Source organism: Fusarium vanettenii (assembly GCF_000151355.1).
Source record: "Fusarium vanettenii 77-13-4 unplaced genomic scaffold NECHAsca_73_unmapped, whole genome shotgun sequence".
Classification (NCBI taxonomy): domain Eukaryota; kingdom Fungi; phylum Ascomycota; class Sordariomycetes; order Hypocreales; family Nectriaceae; genus Fusarium; species Fusarium vanettenii.
Window position 1 is genome coordinate 2,633 of NW_003315816.1, and position 22,874 is coordinate 25,506.

A 22,874-nucleotide genomic window follows, 5' to 3' on the forward strand; every position below is an offset into this window, starting at 1 on the left:
ACGCCATGCTTGTCGATCAGATGTCCTCAATACTCCTCTGAATCATCGAAAAGCGCTCCAGCTGCTACTATACTATAGTTCATTTCGGGTTTGTCTAGTAAGATAGCACGCAGACCACTATAAACTCCCCCATCATGCTGGCAAACTCAGTTCCCAAGTTCTCTCTGAGATTCTTTCAGAATTTCTTCATGTCGCATCCAGATCTTGATGTTTTTTTACCCACTGGACCCGAATGGGGCCACGGTCAATAATAGTAAGATTTCGACTACCCAGTTTCATCGCCGCGCCCCAATATGTAACGCCTCTGAGAAAGGCAGACCGCCAAAGTAGGGGGTGGTATTCTGATATAGGATCCAGCCAAAGCCTCGGGAGATCGAGGGCTCCTCGCACCCACGTTGCTTTTCGACCGTGACTTTTGTGAAATGCAAGCTGACGAGGTAACCTGGCGCTCCGCGTGGTTCTGTCGGATATGTTGGTTCAGCTACTCTTGAATGATATAGTCCCTTGATGATGAAATTTAGCCTGGGAGTTCACCAGCTTATCCGAGCTCCGTGTGTCAATAGAGGTAGAGATATCGTGGACACCGACGATGGCGCCTTGACAGTAGTCCAAGGGGGGGAGTCAGGCATGGCTATTTATCATTATTCCCTGTGCAAGCCTCGAGTTTTGATCATACTCTGCAAGCGCCTCCTTGGTGAACTATTCTTATATATACCGAGAGCAACATCTACCTTGATACTGCGTTTCATATTGGCTCTCATTCCTGCAAAGTAACGATGCCACCAAGTGCCGTTGATCCAGAATGAGGAGCGCTATCAAATGTCCCCTCAGGATTATTGTCACAGATTTCCCAAAATCCTGCCCAGCTGAGTGGGTCATCAAGAACCGTTAACGTACTCGGAAGAGCGTAATCTTGCTGCACCTCGTTGGCGTCTATCAAGTGCTTTCCCATCATGCCAGGGCTGTGTCTTGAGACAGTGTCTATTGTGTCATTTGACATCATATGTTCATTTCCGATGGAAGAAACTTGGCATCGGTCGCGGTTTAGCACAACCATCCTATTTGGTGCTGAGGCGTTGTGTTTAGCAGCAGCAAGAAGGGCCGAAAAGCAGTCCCATGCGAGAGATTCAGGATCTTCTTCTACAGCCCAGGCCGCAAGATTTCTCTGTTTCATGCTGCTGGGCTGCACATCTTGGGGTGCTGTGTTGTGCGAGCTGACCGGACCGGATGATGGTGGTGTTGTTTGGCTGGTACGAACTGTGCTCTTGCTCGATGCCGGAATATGTATATATGCGCCGATTCCACTCAGGCATATGTCAGAACAGACTTGATGTTGAAATACCCGTGTCAGCTTGTGTGTTGGTGAGATCTTCTCCATCAAGGACACAGTGACTCCGAGGTCCCGGATGGCGGATACCGAACCCTGTTTGGCCATAAAGACGAGCGCAGTTGTCACTACATAGAGCGAAAGGGAGCAGAGTGTGTTATCCTGTTCAAGAAAAGGTCAGCTTGACACAGAGTCCTAATTTGGAAGTGACTCTACCGAGATTGAGGTTGAGTCAGGCAAGGACTTGATGATGTCCATAGCCCTCTCGGCCGCGCTTTGCAAGCAACTGATGCTTGTTTGCGCCAAAGTCTGTAAGGAGTCATGGTTCTTGCACTCCTTAATTGCCGAATGATGGAGGCAAATGATAGAGGCCTGAAGGGTAAGATTGATCCGAATATTTGAAGCATTCAGAGGATCTGGGGGCAAGGAGACGTTCCCAGGAAGTAGCTTCGAGATCCTCGATATTCTCTCGTCAATCTCATGATGCCGGGACTAAAACCTACTGTTGACCTTACCTTTTGCGCCAGCACAGCTCGATTCAATCGTATGTCGCAGAATATCCTTAAATACTTGACAAACTATTACAATCCCGGCAAACCCGGCAAACCCGGCGGGTTGTGCATCTTCAAGTATTGTGTGTAGGAAAGAGGTCTCTTCTCGAACCTCCGAGATAAATGCATTGTCGGAGGAAGGAAGACGAATAGCGACCTGCGGTTAGTTAATCAATGGCCTATCGAGACGGAAGCAGAAATATCAACCCACATTGTCCATGTTGATCAGACTAGGCAATCCCGTCGACATGCTTGCAAATGCATCCAAGACGAATGAGCACCAGAATACCCTCCTGCATTCCTCGAGTTCGACCCAGCTCAACAGCGATAGCTCGTGATCAACCGAACGGTGCTCTGAGTCTAGAAGGTCAAGGCCCATTAAGAGGCAAATTTGTCGTGTGCGAGCGACACTCATAATGGCCCGTGTACATAGCATGGCCTTGTCTTCGTAAATATTTATAAGGATCCATGCTTGAGCGTGGTGAATAGAGACGTGTTGTTCGTCAAGACCCTTGTAGGAAGGGTTAGCTTTGATCCAGACTCGGGGTGCTTTAGCGTTGGGCACCTTTGAGTTAACCGCCTCAAGGCTTTGTCGTGCCCTTTGGTAAAAGAAGTGATGAGAATCATCCATCGAGTTTCCGATAGCTGCCAAAGCGCAGATGGCATACTGCAAGTACTGAGGAGGCTTCCGAGTAGCGTCTCCTCGGAAAGCTTGCATGTATCTTGCGGGATGTATGATCATCATGTCTGAATAAGGGAGACGGAAAAAAGTTTCGGTCCTATTATGCTTAGAAAGCGACTCTCACTTTTTCTTGTCTCATGGCCAGCGATCTTACAAGGACTCTATGATGCCTTGAAGGGGCAGAGTGCTATCCTTTCTGAAGGTCATGAATTGCGGACTGTGCTCAAGGTTACCAGGCTTGACAGGGTCTGTCATTTCTCCCATTTTCTCCGAGCCTTTTGAATGGCATTTCTGGGCGATTGACTGCCTAGCTTTGTTAAGCCGGTCCTCGACCTGAGCTTCCAACTGTTGTCAGTAACAACTTGGCCACGGGTAGTAACATGAACTTGGGGCGATACCTAATCTGTCTTCCAAATCTTGCGCATTTGTCTGTTTTCGAAGGGCCGATTTTCTTGACCCCGGATAGACGCAGTTGATGCCAAACTTAACACACCTGCCACACCTTGGTCTGGTCTTGTCGCATCTTGACTTGCGGTAACGGCAGGCGGCACAAGCCAAAGGGACAGGTCCATAAGCCTTGATCTCTATGGAACTGCGAGAATCATGCCCGCCAGAAGTAGATTTGACTGTCACCATCGTTGTTAGTGTGCTGTTTGCTTGTGCTCGGAGAGGGATCAGATGGATGACGAAGGGTGCTAGAAAGTCCGGCCAGGCTGATTAATGAAGAGAAACGTTTTAAACAGGCCCTTCCAAGGTAGCATGACATCAATCCATCTAGCCTGGGGCCCCACTCGGACATCGAGATGGTTGCGAGTTAATCCGAGCGCACCGAACCTCGGATGAGCGAGACCATGTGGAGACGATGATACTGTCGGATTGGACACCGAGGCATGAAAGATTGGTCTCAAAGCTAGGTGCCGCCAAAGTCGTCGACAACGCACGGAAAGGGGGATCAATCACCAGGGCACCAGTTGAGGGGAGCCCTATGATCTGGTAGTTGATGCAATCTTGGCCTCAAATACACTGAGGTAGATGCACTTCGACCTCCTTTTGCTCCAGAAATCTTACCCCGGGACGCGTCTCACAAATTCAGTTCCTGGCCTGTTCCGATAATCGAGAAGGAGAAGAACGAGCTGCTTGAATAGACGCTTGTTACATATCTTCCCCTAGCAGTTGGAACGGGCAAGCTTCTTGTGGTTCCTACCCAGAGATTGGTGGTGACCTCAGGGGGGTTAATGATGCCGTAACTATACTAGATAAAGATATCAGTAGTATAAAGGTTATTTTCAATCCATGAGAACAGTGGCAAACAGGAAGGGTGATCTGTATAGTTGATGTTCGCCGTCTTAATCAATGAGTGGATGAAACATGTCTCCAATCTTCCCTCGATCCATTCTACTACCTTTTCAATGACGTACTCGTCACACACATGAAAGTAAAAAAGGCGAGTACTATTCTTACTCTTCAAGGCCTTCAAAGACCCAACCTTAGCTCTCCGTTGCGCTACAACAATGTATAAAAAGCTAGACGATACATTATCGCGCCGATGCCACGGCTTTGATACCCAATGCGATACCATTCCGAAAGCACGCAAGTTATCTCATCCAGAGGAACACGTTGTTGGCCAGACTATTCTCAACCGTCCCGTGAGTGGTTCTCGCGTATGATAACGAGGGACGGAAACACCTTGACCGATATCCATGATGTGAACGAGGCCGGCATTATAATGGGACTCATTGTAAAAGTATCATTCTTACTGGTGCAGAGAAATGGAACCCCGAAACCAGTCCACTAGACACTGGCAGTAAGCTACACTCATTCAGGTCATCTACATTAACTGGCTGATTCGCCCATTTATGGTGATCCCGGACTGTATGATCCTACCAACTGCTGGCAATAAAACAACCAACCGATTTAGCTACAGTATGTGTGTCTCTTGAAAAAGAGGACCGGGAAGACTAGCAGTAACTGGTACGACAACGCAAACGATGCTTCCGAGGGGGTTTATTCTGCATGGCTGGCGGCTGATCTGGATTTAGGGAAGTGTCAGTAGCCCTGCAGTTGCCTCTGGGGATCTAGGGATTGTGAAAACCAGTACATATTGATGCGTCGAACCAGCAGTTGATTTGGTCCGTTATTCTTTTGGCACTCACTGTTATCACAACCCCACTGTCATGCATGGTCCCATGTTTTCCACCCCATTAACCTCAATCTGAGTGAGCCACTCACCACTCACCACCGAAAGAGTGAGCCTCGCGTTGCCGACCGTAAGCCAATGGGGAGGCCCTGAATACGCTTATAGCACATGCCCATTTGCACTTTATCATGTACAAGCTACGTCAGCTATCAATATCACTTGGCTACACTCAATACCATTGAGCGCATTGCGAGTGGTGGCTTGGACCTGTTCAAGATAAGGCTAGCATCCCCTCACTTACTGAGCTGTACCCACAGAGAACATTGTAGTACTCAACGATTCTAGGTCATGATTCTCCAAATACTTCCTGATGGGTACCGGTTGAGCCTATCCTAAGCCCTGAGGTTCTACGCCAAGATATGTCTGACCGTCCAGGCAAAGTATTGATAGAACCCAAACAAAGAATGAGCGTGATGCACGTAAAAAAGGTATTCAACATGGGACTTACAATGGAAGCCAGTTGATGACACTTTCTGGTTGTTACTTTTGCTCCGTGTTCATGCGGTGTTTCAAATCATCCAACGTTCCAAGGCTTCGCAGATATAGTTTCTTTCCATACGCATCCTCAAAATCTTTGGCGATCTGGATGATGGAGATTCTATCTCCAAGAACTACGTTTTCATTAGCTTCTAGAATATTCACAGTTAGGAACATAGTGTATAAGCTTATATCTTTGAAACCCGGTTGCCTTCTCGTCCAGGACTAGTGTCGCAACAAATTCGGTAGCATTCTCGTAACTCGTCAGCTCCCATGCCTCGTCCCCAGTGCCATAGAATGAGATTGAAACGTCTTTGGGCTCCCAGATTCCGAACCAGGAGCTCCAGAAAGTATTAGTCAAGGCACCTATGAGTAGATAAACGCCTTTGACACTCTTTCGCTGAAGATTCATATACTTCCTTCATGGTGTCTTGAGATATCAGGTCCCCGTATTCCAGCTTAGTATAAACCAGAGTATAGTCGCTCGCCACGCAACGCTAAACCCCTTCAGCTTCCAAAGCGTCAATTAGGAGTTTCTGGCCTGCTGCCATGAATTTACTGTCAGCCGCGTAGGCACACCCAATAACATCGACTTCCCGAACGACATTTCATAGTGTTTGCATGTCGTTCGCACCACCCTCGACAAGTTTGACAGCTAGACACTTGCTGATACGTGATGGTACGTTGGACTTATCTCTGACAAGTCCTCGGACAGAAACATTAGCTTTCTTGAGCAGCTCAAGAGCAAAGCATCGGCCGAATCGACCAGACTCCAGCAACTGCAACAATGACCATATTCTCGACAGATTGTTGCCCTTAGGCCAAGATATTAACCCTAGTAATATCTTCTGAGTTTTTTTAATTTTTATTCAAGAGTTAAAAGGGTTCTCGATTCATGTGGAATTTCTTCTTAGTTTATCCCGAGTTTCTGATTGTCTCACACATTGCGTGATGAATGTAGGCGCGGAAGTCCAACACTCGGTAATTCCATCGCATGCCGTCACGGCTATTCTATGCCCACAATCCAGATAGTACAGCTAGTTGTTCACGCTCTAGCTTAAGCCATGCTCAGAATGCAAAGAAAAAAACGAGAATAATGAGAGAGAGAAAATAACCACTACGTCATCGTACATATAACGGTGGCTTCGAACTCTCGCTCTTGCCACACACCGAGCGGAAGTCCGAGTTCCGGGAAAGACTCAGGCCGGGTGGTATGAAAGGTACTAATAGTTGAGCCTGGTTTAACCATACTCTTTAGGCCTCAAATGTCAATTATACTCTAGTTTATCGTTTGGTATTTCATGTGCTTTTTAATATGACCTTGATGGAAGTAGTGCGAGCTCCCAACTCCAATATCATTGCATCTTACCCCCCAAAGATTGTGGTGACATTGGTAGAGCGACATTACGCAAGGTCATCTCATTAGGTTCTCATTAAGGGTTTAGATAGTGAGCCGCGACCGAGATGCACACAAGAACCATGTGGAAGAGATTGACAGCATCAACCCAAATCTGACAGTGTATGGATCGAAAGCCAAGTCTCACTAATTGCCTAGACAAAGAGGGGTTGCAGTGAAATTATAACATGAGAGTCGAGTATCGATCTTCTCCCGCTCTCTGCCGGTTACTTGCCTCTTGGACCACGTGAGGGTAAGACCATTGACTCTTGTTAGATGGGCCTATATCCAGATATGTTTCTTGGCGCCAAACAGTTGACTTTGAAAATAGAAACAAGTACAGGCATTTAGGCGACTCTGGCTGTTGCATACGACAGCTACACCCTGCTTACCTCTCCGTTGCAGGCTTTGCTTGACAATCCGGCCGCAAAACTATCCACTTCAAACGCGTGATCAACATCTTCGGTGCAGGAGCTCGAGGCTGAACCGTGGAAAGGGGGCCAGGGGTTTATGGTTCAGTGTTAACAATAGACTAGATTTTCCATGAGCTGGAGGAATTATGGGATACGCTGGAGAGTATTGGCACACCGAACGTCGTCAAGAGACGGACTGAGAATGTGATTGAGCATTGTCTGTAATGAAGCGCAATGCGCAATAGGATTTTTAGCAGCGTCGTGATTGGCACTCCTAGAACTCATTCACTGCTGAACCTGGAATATGGGCAAGTGTTATTTCAAACCCAAACAGCTGTATTTCTATTACTAATGGCTGTTGTCTATGCCTTCCCACCATATCCTGGTTTGGCCCATCGCATTGTCCTCGTGCGCTATAACCTGAAGCATCTCTACAGCTTTCTCCCATTGCAGTCACGCCCAATGCAACCTCTTAAGCCGAGAACCACAAATATTGATGATCTGCTCTGAGCGAAAGGTTCTGACTCGACCCAGGAGGCTTACCCCTGTAACCCTGCGCCCCTGGTGGTGGATCGGTCTCGGTCTCGCTCCCGCTCTCGCTCTCGACTTCGGTCTCTACCCGGTAGCTTCGGAAGACGCATCCGGTTCCCTGCACTTGTCAATGTAATATTCTAGGTTACTTATTGCCCTTTTCACGTTTCATTTTTATATTTCAGGCTCCTCGATCAAAAGAAACCTATCAACAAAACAACAATGGCAGAGGAAAACACACCAGCACTCGCCGATGAGCGTCAAACCAAGCAGCCAGCGACGACACCTGATGAAGATGAGCATATCAACTTCACAGTTGGATGGGAAGAACCACCTGATCAGGACCCGGAGAATCCCCTCAATTGGTCGGCGGGCCGCAAATGGAGCATCATCGGGATCCTCTCTTTTATCACCTTTCTCACGTATGACTTCAGTTCATCTTAATGACCTCGACGTGCTAAACCCTACATAGGCCCTTGGCGTCTGCAATGATGGCTCCTGGTGTACCAGTCATCATGGCCGAGTTTGGCACCTCCAATGAGGAAGTTGCGACATTCATGGTTTCTGTCTTTGTACTCGGGTTTGCATTCGGGCCGCTTGTGATGGCGCCTTTGAGCGAGCTTTACGGACGAACACCAGTTTACCACGTCTGCAACAGTCTTTTCATCATCTTCTCGATTGGATGTGCCGTATCTCAGAATGTCGGGATGCTCATTGCATTTCGATTTCTCTCTGGATTTGTTGGGGTCGCTACGGTGACCTGCGGCAGTGGCACGATAGCAGACATGGTACCCCCTGAGCAACGAGGAGCCGCCATGTCTATATGGTCCATTGGACCTCTCCTTGGGCCTGTGATCGGACCTGTTTGTGCTGGCTTTCTGGTCGAGGCCAAGGGTTGGAGATGGGTGTTTTGGGTTATAACTATTGTTGTGAGTCTAATCCCACTTACCATGGTTCCGGGATCAGTGACTGACGTATTGATGATTTTAGTCTGGGGCTGTAATCCTCGCTTCCTTTGTAGTTTTTCGAGAGACGTATGCACCTGTCATTCTCGAGCGAAAGGCTGCAAAACTACGCAAGGCGACCGGAACCACCAAGTATCGCTCAGCCATGCAAGCAACAGGCTCATCGAAGGAGATCTTTATTTCTGCCATCACTCGACCCATGCGGATGCTTCTATTCTCGCCTATTGTCACTATGGTTTGCCTATACATCGCCACTCTCTACGGCATGTTATATCTGCTATTCACCACCTTTACCTTTGTGTATCACGACATGTATGGGTTCAGTGCGGTGGGTGCAGGGTTGTCATTTATTGCTGGAGGTGTTGGAAACTTGCTTGGCTTGATGTTTGTGGGATACTTGTCGGATAAGCTGATAAGGGATGGTCAGAGTGCAGGCAAGGCCGTCGAGCCAGAGCAGCGACTGGACCTGAGACTCACTGTCCCTACTGCCTTGACTCTCCCCATCGGCCTCATCATTTACGGCTGGACAGCAGAGAAGCAATTACACTGGATCGTGCCGATGATCGGTACAGGCATCATGGGCTTTGGTATGATCGGCATCTTTATGATCTCGCAAACTTACCTTGTCGACGCCTTCACGAGACATGCTGCCTCGGTCACCGCAGCAAATGCCGTCTTACGGAGTTTACTGGGAGCCCTTCTCCCCCTCTGTGGGCTGAAGCTCTACGACGGACTCGGTCTGGGTTGGGGGAATACATTGCTTGGATTGATTTCTCTTGCCTTGGCGCCTGTACCATGGTTGTTGAATAGGTTTGGTGGACGGATCAGGGAGAACCCAAAGTTTCAACAAAAGTTTTGATCTGGGAGCTGCCAGACGCCCGCGGCCTGATCCTGATTGCTTTGCTGTAGCTATGCTCATACACTGTCTAGTGCCAAGTTTCGAGACTAGGGAGCAATATATGTAAGCTTAATAAAATAACAACGAAAGGATTACAATAGCAGCTGCATTGAATGGGACCTCTGTTGCGTGTTTGCTATATGGTAGACCTAACTCACTTGGATCGGTCATTGATTGTATGGTGGATGACTTTTCCTTACGTAGCTATCTTCACGAGATCCATGTGATCTAGGCCCGTTCTCAATAAAACCACAAGGACCACTCTCTTTGCCTTTTTGTGCTCGCCCAGACGAGAGCATGCCTGACGCTTGCGAGCCCCGTGTGGAGTTTGTTTTCTGTTAAGTAGGCATAAGTCATAAGAAGCGATTTAGCCTCCACGTCTTCGCCACGCTCCCTTACTCCTGGCAGTCATGCTTTAATCAGTGCCAGTAAGTCCATCGGAAATCTTAGACTGGGTGTAAATCCTTTCGCTGATCATTGAAAGCCAGGGGTGGAACGATCTACCCTTGATGAGATCCTGCACCGAGCCCCTGACGGTCTGTCTTCAGCCATGTTTCACCAGCATAACCGGCTTCAGGGGAGGCACTGTCCAAAGCCTAAAAACGATATCCGGATCATAGACCCGAAACGTCGTGCTATGGCGTATGAATGTCAAGACCAAGTCAGCGGTAGGGGGGTGGCTTACCACCATTGCCAAGGCCCGCCAGCATCTTGCAAAGAAAGGGCACAATCTTGACATAAAAAGTGCAGCCAACCGGGAGTTTATCATTTTTTGCATCCATCACACCTCCCACTTGTACCTATCCTTCTCCTTTGGGATTGGCAAGAGTTGTTATCAATCTTGAATCGGCTCCCATCCATATTTCATTCCAACAATACAAGCCTAGTCGTCCGGTCGATCATTAATCCCATCCTCTGCTTAGTCTTGTAAAAGGGTCAAGTTGGTACAGGAGTAGGTGATGCAGGACCGTTTCAAAAACACTCCTACATTGTGAGACGCAACGATGAGCGCTTGGTCGCGCAAGGTCTCGCCGAGCCCATCCTTGTTTGTGTTTGATCCAGTTGTCATAGATACTACCCCTCCTGTGCCTAATCCTTGAACTTTGATATTTGCTCACCTTGCCATCTTACGGCGCCCCCTAAGCGAGCGAGGCTTTAAGCCCGGACAAGTCTCTCCGACAACCTTTTTTTTAGTTCTAACAGTTGAAAAGTGCCGTGTTGGGACTCTTAGAGGGGCAAGACTAACTTGAGGTGATTTGAGAACAAGTGATTGGTTGTCATATTTTACGGGTTCTGCGACAACTCATCGTGTTTCCAACGACGAAGCAAAGGGAGAGAAACACTCCAATCAACATGCGCCAGATGATGGAGTTGCGAGTTCCCGGTTTGGTTGTCTCAACTGAATGTTACTCTTACATGTTTGGCATGGATCTGAAAAATATGAGTAACGAACCCGAATGCTTGTCATTATTCTAAGAACACAAATATAAAGACGCCCTTGCCTACATTGAGCGCTGCATCAGTCACCCTCTTGACATACATCTAGCCTAAGTCTTTACCGTTTACAATTCGCTAGCCACCATGCTTCTCTCCTTGTCGACTGACCATGATTCTAACACAAACTAATCCTTTCGACATCGCGTTCTCACCGGCTTTCGCTGTATACAAATTATTCTTGCCATAGTCATTGCCAGCTTCTATGGTACTCTCTTAGCGAGTGAGACATCGACAACAACCAACATCTTCAAGATCTAAGTATTCGCCGAGGTCGTCGCTGTGTTGTCGGTAGCTACTTGTACACTATCTTTCTTCATGACCTTTGGGAGCATAGCCTGGTGCATTTGCGATGGATATACCTTTGTGTTATGGACCACACTCTTTGGCACCTTATTCACGACTTTGAGATACATTGGCTGGGCGAGGAGCGAAGGGAGAGCCAATAAACATCTGAGTGATTTAGAGGTTGGGAAACTATAGACGGTTGTTTATATGGACTTTTTCAATACGTTCCTCTGGCTGGGTACCACGATACGGGTTATGCTTTCACTTTACTTGGCCAAGAAGAGGGCACGCAAGATGTAGGAGGCCAAAACGCGTCCTGATTTTGAAGCAAGGGAAGTGTTTGATGATTGAGCATTCGTATGCGCCTCCTCGCCCTCGGGTCGTTACAGGGGCAAGGTCACTTGGTTGCTGAGAAGGGAGAAGAGTCGTCGATAACACAGAACAAGTCGAGGAGAATGTAACTGATATCTTCACTCTTCCACATGGTGGGGGTACCAACATACAAGTTGACCTTGAAGCCATGTCCGCTACAGAATCAATCAGGATAAGGCCGCAATGATCTATTCGTGCAGGTGAAGCCAAACAGGGCATTAATCCGCTCGCCTCGTCGAAAGTTCGTCACTCTCAGTGCAATACTATACGGTTGAATCACTGCGAGTGCGTAGCACTTCTCTCACTAGGTGCTAAATAGAAGGTACTAAAAGTCTAGCTGCCAACAACTTTAAGGAGCAAGTAGTGCTCAAAGTAGCGGAGACTGCCAGATGCGAGACATGGATGCACATTTCTAATCATCCAGCATCATGAAGGGACGACCCATCTCCAAATTATGAAATGCTTCCGGGTTGAAAGAGTAACTCGTGACTTGATTGAGCCTGCAGCTTTGTCTCTTTTACGGGGGTAATTTTGAAGCGACTGTTCACGAGAATGAGACAACAGGGTCGAGTTGACTGTGGACGGGAGATTGATATGGATCTTAATTCTATGGTAGCTTAAGATGAGACGAAACATGGCCGGAAATCGCAATGCCTATGATGGCATTGGTAAGAAAAAACTACTAAAGCATGCTACTGAGTGGTGGCTGCTACACCCCCCGTCCCTGAAGTAGATGATGTCAACCCTGCTCCAGTATAGCCAGGCATTCCAGTACCAGTCTGTTGCGTCCCATTGGTGTTATCGCGATCCTGACCAGACGGTTGAAGCAGATGAAATCCAGCCAAGTCTGTAAAAATATCGCAAACACTAGAGGGAATGTACTTGCCCGCAAGCATGGGGGCGAGAATCAATCCTACAGCCACGAGCAGCATGGTAAAGTAAACAACTGCGAACCTGACCACCCGACGCCGCCTGAGCTTTGACTGCTTCATGGAGTAGATGGGCTCTCGTATCTGTTGACTATGATAACATGTTAGTATCAACGCCCATGCAGAGGAGGAAGAATGGAAACTGACCTTGGAAGAAGCCAAAACAGCATTGTCGTGTGCGCTTTGTCAATCTTCGGGATGAGGAGAATTGGAAACATTGCGAAAAGAAGCAAATGCCCAAACATAAAATCAGCCGAGAACATACTCAACTCTGTGATCTTGCAGACGATCTCTCGGAATGGTGCTGTGATTGAATGACGACCCAACGAGTACCAGTGTCCTGTCCAGAAAGCAGTGCTGGACGAAGCCGTTTTGAACTCTCGGGTCAATGTCGTCGAGATGATGATCTTGCAGACCAAGATCTGCAAAGAAACGACGGCAATCATACCAGCAAGGGCTCTGGTAAAGTTGAATCCTTCCAAAAAGAGCATTGCCTCAAAGGAAACAATCAGTGCAATGACAGAGATTCCATATGTGATCGAGGCCAGCACCTTGCCGAATTGCTTACAACAAAGACTTAGCAGAGGACCCGTAAGACAACTCAGACTTAGCATCACAGCCAAGGTACCAGAGTTGATCGCCATGGGTGCAAATGCGATGATCAAAAGGCGAATGAGAGAATCTGTAGGCTCAACCTTTTCGCCACGGTTGTTCTTTTCAAGGACGCCGGTCTGGGCGTTGATGTAGAGATATGGCAGCGTGGTCATGATGACCGACAACAGCGGGAGTAATATCTCACCGAAGAGGACTGAGCCTAGTGAAGCTCGTGAAGCATCCCCAGAAAGCCGAGAAGATGGATCCCCAAGGTTCTTCTTCTTGAAACCAGTAACTCGAGTGCGTGCCAGGCGACAGTATGTGATCCACGACGAGCCATGGAAACGAGCATGCCCTCGAAAGAGCCATCGAAGATACTCGCGATAGTCGATGAAAAAGTCGTCCCATGCAAATTGATGAGGATTATAGAGAAAAGGTGAAAAGATGAGGCCAAAGGTGGTGACCCAAAACCAAGTCAAGCCAGCTTGCCAGACTGTGAGCGTTGCAAACAGCAAAAGGAGAAGTAATCGACCACCAAAATAGAGTGATGGACCAGCAAATCGTGCGTAGAGGACGCTGAATGGGATACGCGCCGTAGCAAACCCTCGACCTGTTCCGATGTACCTGGCCCCTCCGAATGAGAGATTCTGTTGAACAGAGTTGGCGTAGACCTGACACACAAACACCTCAAAGAATGGCGACAATGAGGCTACATGTTTGATAAATCGCAAAGCTGCTCTCCAAGGATCAGTTTCCATCAGTCCCTGAACTGTCAAAGGGATGAATGACATGAGGAACACAAAGAATATAGAAAGGATGGAGCGATAGACCCAATCCATCAGAGCGTCAGTATTGACACAGCCTGTAGGAAACAACGGGTCCGTGATCGGAACGTCCCGGTCGTAGTCGCAACTGATAGTTTCGTGTCGAAGTGAGCCAAGATTCAGGAGGCTGATGAGGAACATATAGACCGAAGCCATGATAAACATGTTGTTGATGTGAAATCCAGGATGAGCGTAGTAGAAGGACAAAAACCGGTCAAGCGGAAGCTTTGTTCCAAGGTAAAAATATTCCCTCGAGAGCATCTGCTCGCCCATTCCTGTTCCGATCTTGGTGACAAAGTTGAGAATGGAGCCAAATCCGAGATCTCTTCCTTTTCCGCATTGATAAAACTCACAATGCTTGATACGACCGCCTCGCATGATGGCATTCATCCCGGCATAGATATCTTCGTTCAAGTGAAGGCCTTTCTGAGCCTTGGAGACGCCGCCGCGAGTGGTCATAAAGATTCCGTTGAGGAAGTCCGGGTGGCCATAGTGAAGCTTGCCTCCTAGCTGGGCCAAGGTACGAGCAAAAAGTGTGCCAAAGGTTTGCTCCTTGCCGGCGGCGATGTCGCCTAGGATTCCAACATTCTCAGAAAAGATGTACTCTCGCGTACCCAGGATGGCTATCGGCTCAGAAGAGTTGTCCTTGAAATCATCGTCATAGCCAGAGACGTTGGTCGTTTCGTCAAATTCCGCAAGGACGCCTCGTATCTTCAGGCATTCCTCCAGGTAGTTGTCTTGATTCGCATCAATGAGCTGGATGTACTCACCTCGATAGAAAATGAGTGCATGATTCTGATTATCAGATTTCCCGTCGCCCAAGATAGGGTTGCCGGATAGTTGGATTCTGAATTTTGGACGCCTCAAGCCATTTTCCAACACCTCAGAATGTCCATCGATGAGGGATGAATAGACACGAGGTTCACCACCCTCATCAGGAGCCTCTTCATCAAGATACGCAATCTGGAGATCTGGATAGGCTCGTAACAAGAATTCGACATTTTCTTGCTCCTCTTGCTTGAATTTGGCGTACCTCTGCATTGCCACCACCATGCGAAACTTACGCCTGGCCATCCGTTCAAGCTGGAGTTCAAGTTTCTCGGGATGTTGTCTGAAGAGCTGCACCACCTCCGGGTTTTCGACCCGATACAACAATTTGAGAGCTCGTGCGTAGTTCATGAAGCCTGACACCGTTCGATAGAGGGTTTGAGACCGAAGCGAAGCCCAGATGCGGGTTCTCAGAGCGTATTCTGGAGCCGAGGATTTGAAGCCGATGAAATAGAAAGGAAGATCTTGAACTTTGCGGTCCATTTGGTTCTGACCAGTCGCTTCCGAATCAGAGTCGTGAGGTGGCTCATCTTCACCAGCAAGAGCCTTGGTATCTCTGACGAAACAAGACCATTCGTGCGGATGTAGCTGTTTTAAATATTCAAGCATTGTCAGACGTGAATATTGATCCTCCTCGCGAATGATTTCTCGTAGTGAAAACAAGATCTTTTCAGAATAATGCGGGATCATGACGGTAAAGGTAGGCATGCTATCGACGGGCATAGGTTCAGGGATAGGCGTGGAAAGAGACTGGGCAAAGAATGAAATCCGACGTTCAGCTTCGCCGTTCTTGGGAAAGTATTGGCTGTCGAACCAATGGTCGCCTTGGGCAACGAAGAATGTGGGAGCTCGCAACGTCCTCTTCCCCATCTCCTCTGATGGCACTTGGTGATATAGGAGCTTTTGCACATGCTCGATCGATAAGAGATGCTCACGATACATTGAGATAATTATGGCATTCCACACCTGGGACACAAGCACTTTTGGCTTATATTTGATCTCCATCTCTCGTGTGGCGAGAACTTTGGAATAGATTCGCTTGGGTAGCCGATAAAAGATGTTTCGCCAGGGAGTCCAAATTGATGATCCAATGTAGAATGACCTCAGTATCGAACAGACGGTGTTGACCAGGACGTACCAGAGGTATGTGTCGAGTAAGAAAAAGATCAGGTCCGTCATCATCATGAGAACGAGGAGTATTGTCGGCTGTTGTCTGCATAGGATTGAACCGAAAAGGTTGTCTCCCTGGCAGCTGTCGGTGTTCATGATGGACAGATACCGTACAGGATCTCGAAAGGAGAGTGCAAGAAAGACATAGGACTCGCCAAACTTGGCACCAAAAACAAGTGTCCAAAACAGGTATGAAAACACTCTGTTGTTCCCGTGGAGTGATAGATATTTCGCTGTGAATACTTCACTTGCTGTGGCACGACGGGACTTCTTCTTGAAGAAGTTGCCAAGCAGGTTTCCAGAGGGCATGATTGCGAGAAAGGCAAAGAGTTGGGTGGCGAGACCAACATGGCCCATGGCAAGATAATCATCAAGCTTCTTCGGGCCGGGAAAGAAAAAGATTTTGACACCAGGTGCCACATTGAGGATAAGGGCAACCAGCAGGATGACCATCTTTAACGCGATAGGTTCTGCTCCAGGCCATCGCCGTGGAACATATATCCACTCAGCAATTGTAGCAACAAGTTGCAGAAAGGGTGCAATGGCACCGCCAAACCCGACAGCAGAGAGCTTTTTGGCATTAGTGGGTGATTGGTTGACCTGCTGCTCGTAGCTTGAGCCAACGATCAGGGTCGGAACGTTGAAAGCAGTGTAAAACCAAAAGATGGTCAAATGGATGATCCAGATGCGGTTGAAATTGACAAGAAGGTGAAGCAGTGACCGGGACTCTCTGTATGTTTTGAAGAATGACTTCCCCCAGTTGATATCCTTGAATCGAGCCAGGCGTTGCGAGGCTGGAATATCGAAGAGTTTGGTCTTGTCGTTAAGAACAATACGACGCATCCCCTGAGGATACCAAAATAGTTGGTTGCAATCATCATATCCCACGACCTTGTCATGGTCTCGCTCCCGGCGGACGTAGACTCCATCGCGGATTTCGTATCCTTGATCTCGAAGGAACCGGTAGATGGGAGTGACGACGTGATCGAGAAAGGACAGCTCTTCGGTGTGAGTATCGTTGCTTGACTGTGCGGCAAGGAAATCCTCGGCGCATTTGAAGATGAAACACAGGCATTCCGGCATGAACCGAACCTGATTTGCTTCTCCCCAACACAAAAGATAGAGGGCAAGCTGACGGACGCGTTCCTGAGGTGGCATGTTCTGCATCCGTCTTTGCCAACGCTCTTCGGCGAGCTGGAACTCATCTCCTCCTGTTGCTTCTGCTGAGTTTGATTCTCCTGCGCTGTCGGTCTGTCCATCGGCGTGTGTGGTGTTGCTAGGGCTTCCGTCTTGGGCGTCGAGATCAAAATAGGCGGCAAAATACCATGTTCGATAGTTGGCGTTGCGACCACCAATGTAGTCTGCATGCAGGGAAACAAGTGCCTTTTCCGCCGGCATCCGTGAGGCTCTGGAATCGAGCAATGTCATAAGGTGATCGAACATGTTCCGCATGCTCTCCCGTTGGAAGCCAAGCGTGTCGGTCAATTGGAGAAAGATTTCTTCAATTTCTTCGGTAGCCAGTGGCCGTCGAGCGTCAGAAGCCCAAGCAGGATACGGGTCTGGAGATGGGTGCACCGCGGACGGGTAGTCGATATCTTCTCGATCGTATGCGGCCGAGTCATCAGCGCCAAAGAAGACTTCGGATGATGTTGCTGAGTATTGGCCGCCATGGTCTCTTGATCCGTAGCCATCGTTCCACCCGTTGTTATCATCATCAGCATGGTATTGGGCTTGCCCGTCTTGCCAGTAGTAAGAACCCGAATCATAGTCGCCATAGCGAGCGGACGCATCACGGTACGAATTATTCTCGTCGGTTTCAAAACCGTGACTACGTGCTCATATCAGCTCTACCGTCACTCTCAAAGCAAGATCGCACTTACTGGGAATCATAACCAGATGTGGAATCGTGATGATAATATTCCTCTCGCGCATAAGAGTCGTCTTGGTCGAAATAGGCAGAACCTTCTTGTCGAGCGTGATAGTCGGCGTATTGCTGCTCGTACGGATTCCCGTATGAATCCGAGCGTCCAGACATGGTAAAGATGAAGATCAATTGGGGTTTGTGCGTGTGAGAACTAGACGCATGTGTTGAACCGCAGTAGAGGAGGGTTGATTAGTATGGAAGAACTCCTGTAAAGACACATGTTACTTTTAGTCCATCTTGACTTGACAAGTCAAAAAATAAGCTTCTTTTTGACTTCCCTACTCGTCAGCATCATTTAGTTGGAGTGTTTTAGGGTGGGAGGGGCGCGAGACCGAGACCGAGACCGAGTATGATCCTATTGTTGATCCAACAGCTCAGAGAAAGAATTCCAAGAATAATCAGTCCGGAACTCCCGGGACCTTATCTGTTCTTTGCACGCTATTGGCACAAAGAGTGCTGAAAGACGCGCAAGCAGACTGTTCGGACCACCTGCATTGCGCGTCTCTTCAGTCCAATATGCGTTTACGGTACGAGTTTTACAGGCTGGTTAATCGTCAAGGCTATGATCCCTAATTATAGCCATTCATTTTATGATCTGAAGAGCTAAGTGTTAAGCTAGATCAAAATGAGCCAGGTCAATGCCTTGGAAGAGATTATCTGGTCCATGTAGCCACAATTCCATACTCTCCTCGCAAATCGGGTGGAACGGTTCTACAAAGCTGTTGATCGGATCTGCAGCTTCATATTGGCTCTTTACCTCGTGTGCTCCGGCAACCTCGGCTATCGACCTTTCATGGCCAGTGAATTCGCTCAGCATCATCAGGTCGGTGCCATCCTCCTTCGATGATGCCCTCAATGTGTCATCACTGGATTTTTTTAATGGCCCGTCGTCTCTTGCAATAGCGTCACACGAAATGTGCACCGTCCCAATGTTTGGAATGTTGAGTTGCAACTTATGCCCGTCCCTTGAGTGTCCGCTGTTGGTGTCTCTCTGGGCTTCACCTATAGACACATGCTTGCTGAATGCTTGGTTCTCGACCTCCAATAAATTCCGAATCACGTCGGCGCTTCTCTTGGAGAGAATATCCTGAGAGGTTTTATTGAAGTCGTCCATATATTCCATCGCCTGCTCGATAATAGCTCGGTCACTCGGCCGCTGATGAGTGAGGCTCTCTCCTTCATTGTTCTGGTGACTGTCGATATGCGCTAGCAGAAGGGTCACCGATGCTAGGAGGGCAAAAAAGTCAATGGCTCGGCAGTAAAATGCCACGCTTTGAATGCTGCGAAAGCTAATGAACCGCACCATCACCTCGCGACTAGAGTTCACGCAGGTGGTCATGCTATCCCTCTGCTTAGAGCTGACGGTCGGACGAACCATGTATGGCAGGTGAAGCTGGATTATCAGGAAGTGGTGAAATAGCTGGTTCGTCAGCCTCATCGTCTCTGCAAAGCCCTGAACATCGTCCGAGATTCCAGCCAAGTTCGGCATCAACCACCATCGCGGTGGCATCGACTGCGCTGCTCGTTGTATTTGTATGTCAATGTTTCTTGTCTCTTGATCATAGTTTGTCTCCATGTCATTCCGTTGGAGCAGCTTTGAGGCAATGACGCAATGCATGCGCTCAAGGCGGCCAACAGGATGCTCTTCCATGAGCAACGCTGCCTCGTCGCCCATTGTGCAGTCTGTGCTAGCCTGTGGAAGACCAAGCAGCAAACATAGGAGCCTTTCTGTGTACAGGATTCGGAACCAAAAGAATCTAGTGTCAAGATTGTTGTTGGGATCGAGACCTTTTGCCGAATGTTGGCGTCGATGAATGCCCATCAGCTGTGCGTCAGCTACCAGTCTGCGAAGGACAAGCCAAGAGCGCTGCAGATGACCACCATTGGCGAGCAGTACAGCTTCAAGCATGAGACATTCAAGCTCTTCGACAAAGACGGCGGGACATGTCCTGGTCCCAACACATGCAGCCGCTTTGATCAATTGTTGAACAAGTGTTGCTGGCGGTGCTGACAGTTGACACGATACTCTTTGAGACTTTAGTTGAAGACTCTGAATATTAGTTGCCAATGTCAACATTCTTTTGGCCTTGAGGATTGGGTGTACTTCTGGGGCATGAAGGTCTGGGACTTCCACGCGGAGGTCGTAGAGCTGGAGCTGGCTATAAGGCAAGATCATGATATTCATAAAGTATCCAGATGTGCGATTCATGGACTTTCTGACGCCGGCAACGTCTCTGGGTGTTGGAAGAGATCCGAAAGAGGTGACTTTGACCAGTTGCTCAGAGTCTTTGATGAGTTCGGTAGTCGGAACATCGAGACCGGCATGTGGTGGCAGCGTACTGATACTTTTCTGCAAGGACTATTCTCTGCAAGTTAGCTTCCTTCGATAAGATATTAGATATTAGGTATTGGCGTACCTGGGCAGTAATATGTGCGGCGGTATACTCAACTCCACCGGGGGTCCCAAGTTCTCCATCAAGCCTTTCAACCCCGGCCTCGACTTCATTCTCTGGCTTCCAATCATCCACCAAATCAGGACTAGGCTCAGCCATGGCCTCTTCTTTCACTATCTGTACCACCATTCTTCCTATTCTTGCAAAGTGTTCCCGCCTCCGTTCGCTGGACTGACGGGCCTGCGATGTCTCCTCGGGATACTCCTGGCTCACGCAAGCCGAGCCCCGGCGGCTGCAGCCAATGCATACTGTGTCACATGCATTCTCAAACGTGCAGCGGGCTTTGCGTCGCTTGCACTCCCAGCAGCTGCGGGTGCCTTTTCGGATGTTCCGACGCTTGGGTGGTGGTGCATAGGTCGGAGGGGGGGTGTGGCTCTTGCCCGCAGTAGCAGGCATGACGGCAGTGACTGGAAAGGGACGCTCAGGGGGGTAAGATCAAGTCTGTCTCCGATGATTCCCGATCGCGGCGGATGATGTTGTGCCTGAGAGAAAGGGGAGAGAAGAGTCGGTGATGGTCATATTGAGTCTTCCGCCGTCGTCGGCGGAGATTTGAAAAGTGGGCCGATAGTTAATCCGCCATGTCCGGCGGTGATCAAGACTTGTCTACAATAAAAGCTACAGTCTAGCCTACTCTTCCAATGTATCTTGTGCCCTTTACCAGTACGTCATACATTCTGAGCAGTGATAACAAAAATGCGTGAGATTGTGAGTTTCTCAGCCTTCTAGCTGCCATGATCATTGTGCTAACAATCCAAGATTCATCTCCAAACGGGCCAATGCGTGGGTTCCATTAACACGGCAACTACACTACCACTTGCTAACTGTTTTTAGGGCAACCAAGTCGGGTCTGCCTTTTGGTATTGCTCTTCTGACTTATCCAAGCTACATGGCCAAGCTAACTCGATACAGGCAGACCCTCCATAGTGAACACGGTCTTGACAGCGACGGCGTGTAAGTGAACCCCGCAAGAGGGCTCTCCTATGTTGCTGACTCTGGAAGGTTTCGTGGAACGGCTGACGTCCAGTCCGAACGTTTGCCAGTCTACTTTAGCGAGGTAAGTCATCTCATCACAGCCTGTTCTCCCCTAACACCTCCTCTCTCCTAGGCGGCCGGTCGTAAATATGTCCCTCGCGCAGTCCTCGTCGACCTAGAACCCGGTACCATGGACGCGATCCGTGCCGGCCCCAACGGCAAGCTCTTCCGTCCTGATAACTTCATCTTTGGCCAGTCCGGCGCCGGAAACAATTGGGCCAAGGGCCACTATACTGAAGGGGCCGAGCTCATTGACCAAGTCCTTGAGGTTGTCCGCCGTGAGACTGAAGCTTGCGACTGTCTGCAGGGATTTCAGATCACGCACTCCCTCGGCGGCGGTACGGGGGCCGGGATGGGCACTCTCTTGATATCCAAAGTGCGCGAAGAATTTCCAGATAGGATGATGGCAACCTTTTCAATCTTGCCCTCGCCGCGGGTCTCCGAGGTGGTTGTGGAACCGTATAACGCTACCTTGTCTCTCCATCAGCTCGTTGAGCACTCGGATGAGACATTTTGCATTGATAATGAGGCTCTTTACGACATCTGTAAGAGGACGCTTAAGCTCAGTGATCCGAGCTATGGGGACCTGAACCACTTGATCTCGGCAGTCATGTCGGGCCTCACGACCTGCCTTCGGTTCCCGGGCCAGTTGAACTCGGATTTGCGGAAGCTGGCCGTGAACATGGTCCCTTTTCCTCGCCTCCACTTCTTCACAGTGGGATTTGCTCCCCTCACGAGTCTTAGCAGCCGGTCATTCAGGGCCATCACAATCCCAGAGCTCACGCAACAGCTCTTTGACCCGAAGAACGCCATGTCTGCGTCCGACTATCGGAACGGCCGCTTCCTAACTTGCTCGGCTATCTTGTAAGTAAGCACGCCTTAAACCCTTAATTATACTAATGGAGTCATAAGCCGAGGAAAGGTTGGCATGAAGGAAGTCGAAGATCAAATTGGACAGATCCAAAACAGAAATTCCTCGTATTTCGTTGAGTGGATTCCCAATAACATCCAAACAGCCCTTTGTTCTGTTCCGCCGTCCGGGTTAAATCTCTCTTCGACCTTTGTCGGCAACTCGACGGCTATACAGGAGCTTTTCAAGCGCATCGGGAGTCAGTTTGCACTCATGTTCAGGAGAAAGGCGTTCCTTCATTGGTATACAGGGGAGGGAATGGACGAGATGGAATTCACTGAGGCTGAATCTAACATGAATGACTTGATTTCGGAATATCAGCAGTATCAGGAGGCCGAGGTCGGGGATGAAGAGTATGATGAAGAAGAGGTAATACTTGAGGAATGATGGTGGGTTAAGAATCAACCACACATTGGACCGACGTCTTACTTTCGCACTGGCAGATGTTTACTAGGTTAGGCTCCGTGACACTTTTAATTAGGAATACATCCCGGATCCATGATTACCAATGTCGAGAAGATAGATGTATGTTGGAACAGCAGTCACACTCGGAAACGTCAATGTGCTGGGAGCTTCACTGGTAACGCAGTAGAGCAGAAACAGACTCAGCATGATGACT

General features: G+C 48.7%; 5 protein-coding genes across 5 annotated transcripts; 2 read left to right on the forward strand and 3 right to left on the reverse strand.

Annotated features, from left to right (window-relative positions):
- Nucleotides 1-757: 757 nt before the first annotated feature.
- On the reverse strand, nucleotides 758-3,083 carry NECHADRAFT_88967 (uncharacterized protein; the record flags this gene model as incomplete). The annotated part of the gene is made up of 6 exons (XM_003040252.1): nucleotides 758-1,489; nucleotides 1,572-1,636; nucleotides 1,843-2,035; nucleotides 2,090-2,657; nucleotides 2,715-2,905; nucleotides 3,054-3,083. 6 exons carry the CDS (start codon nucleotides 3,081-3,083, stop codon nucleotides 758-760), a joined length of 1,779 nt encoding a protein of 592 aa, XP_003040298.1.
- Nucleotides 3,084-7,796: 4,713 nt separating this feature from the next.
- On the forward strand, nucleotides 7,797-9,504 carry NECHADRAFT_98255 (uncharacterized protein; the record flags this gene model as incomplete). The annotated part of the gene is made up of 5 exons (XM_003040243.1): nucleotides 7,797-7,833; nucleotides 7,891-7,996; nucleotides 8,047-8,503; nucleotides 8,565-9,349; nucleotides 9,381-9,504. 5 exons carry the CDS (start codon nucleotides 7,797-7,799, stop codon nucleotides 9,502-9,504), a joined length of 1,509 nt encoding a protein of 502 aa, XP_003040289.1.
- Nucleotides 9,505-12,283: 2,779 nt separating this feature from the next.
- On the reverse strand, nucleotides 12,284-17,971 carry NECHADRAFT_88969 (uncharacterized protein; the record flags this gene model as incomplete). Its single annotated transcript, XM_003040253.1, has 3 exons — nucleotides 12,284-12,611; nucleotides 12,668-17,764; nucleotides 17,817-17,971. The coding sequence occupies 3 exons, from the start codon at nucleotides 17,969-17,971 to the stop codon at nucleotides 12,284-12,286; spliced, it is 5,580 nt and encodes a 1,859-aa protein (XP_003040299.1).
- A 955-nt stretch (nucleotides 17,972-18,926) lies between these two features.
- On the reverse strand, nucleotides 18,927-20,664 carry NECHADRAFT_1729 (uncharacterized protein; the record flags this gene model as incomplete). Its single annotated transcript, XM_003040254.1, has 2 exons — nucleotides 18,927-20,210; nucleotides 20,362-20,664. Coding segments are annotated over 2 exons (1,587 nt in total), but the record flags the coding sequence as incomplete, so codon positions are not given.
- Nucleotides 20,665-21,006: 342 nt separating this feature from the next.
- On the forward strand, nucleotides 21,007-22,714 carry NECHADRAFT_98257 (uncharacterized protein; the record flags this gene model as incomplete). Its single annotated transcript, XM_003040244.1, has 8 exons — nucleotides 21,007-21,018; nucleotides 21,070-21,093; nucleotides 21,145-21,170; nucleotides 21,223-21,264; nucleotides 21,313-21,367; nucleotides 21,419-22,209; nucleotides 22,258-22,624; nucleotides 22,655-22,714. 8 exons carry the CDS (start codon nucleotides 21,007-21,009, stop codon nucleotides 22,712-22,714), a joined length of 1,377 nt encoding a protein of 458 aa, XP_003040290.1.
- Between the last annotated feature and the right edge of the window lie 160 nt (nucleotides 22,715-22,874).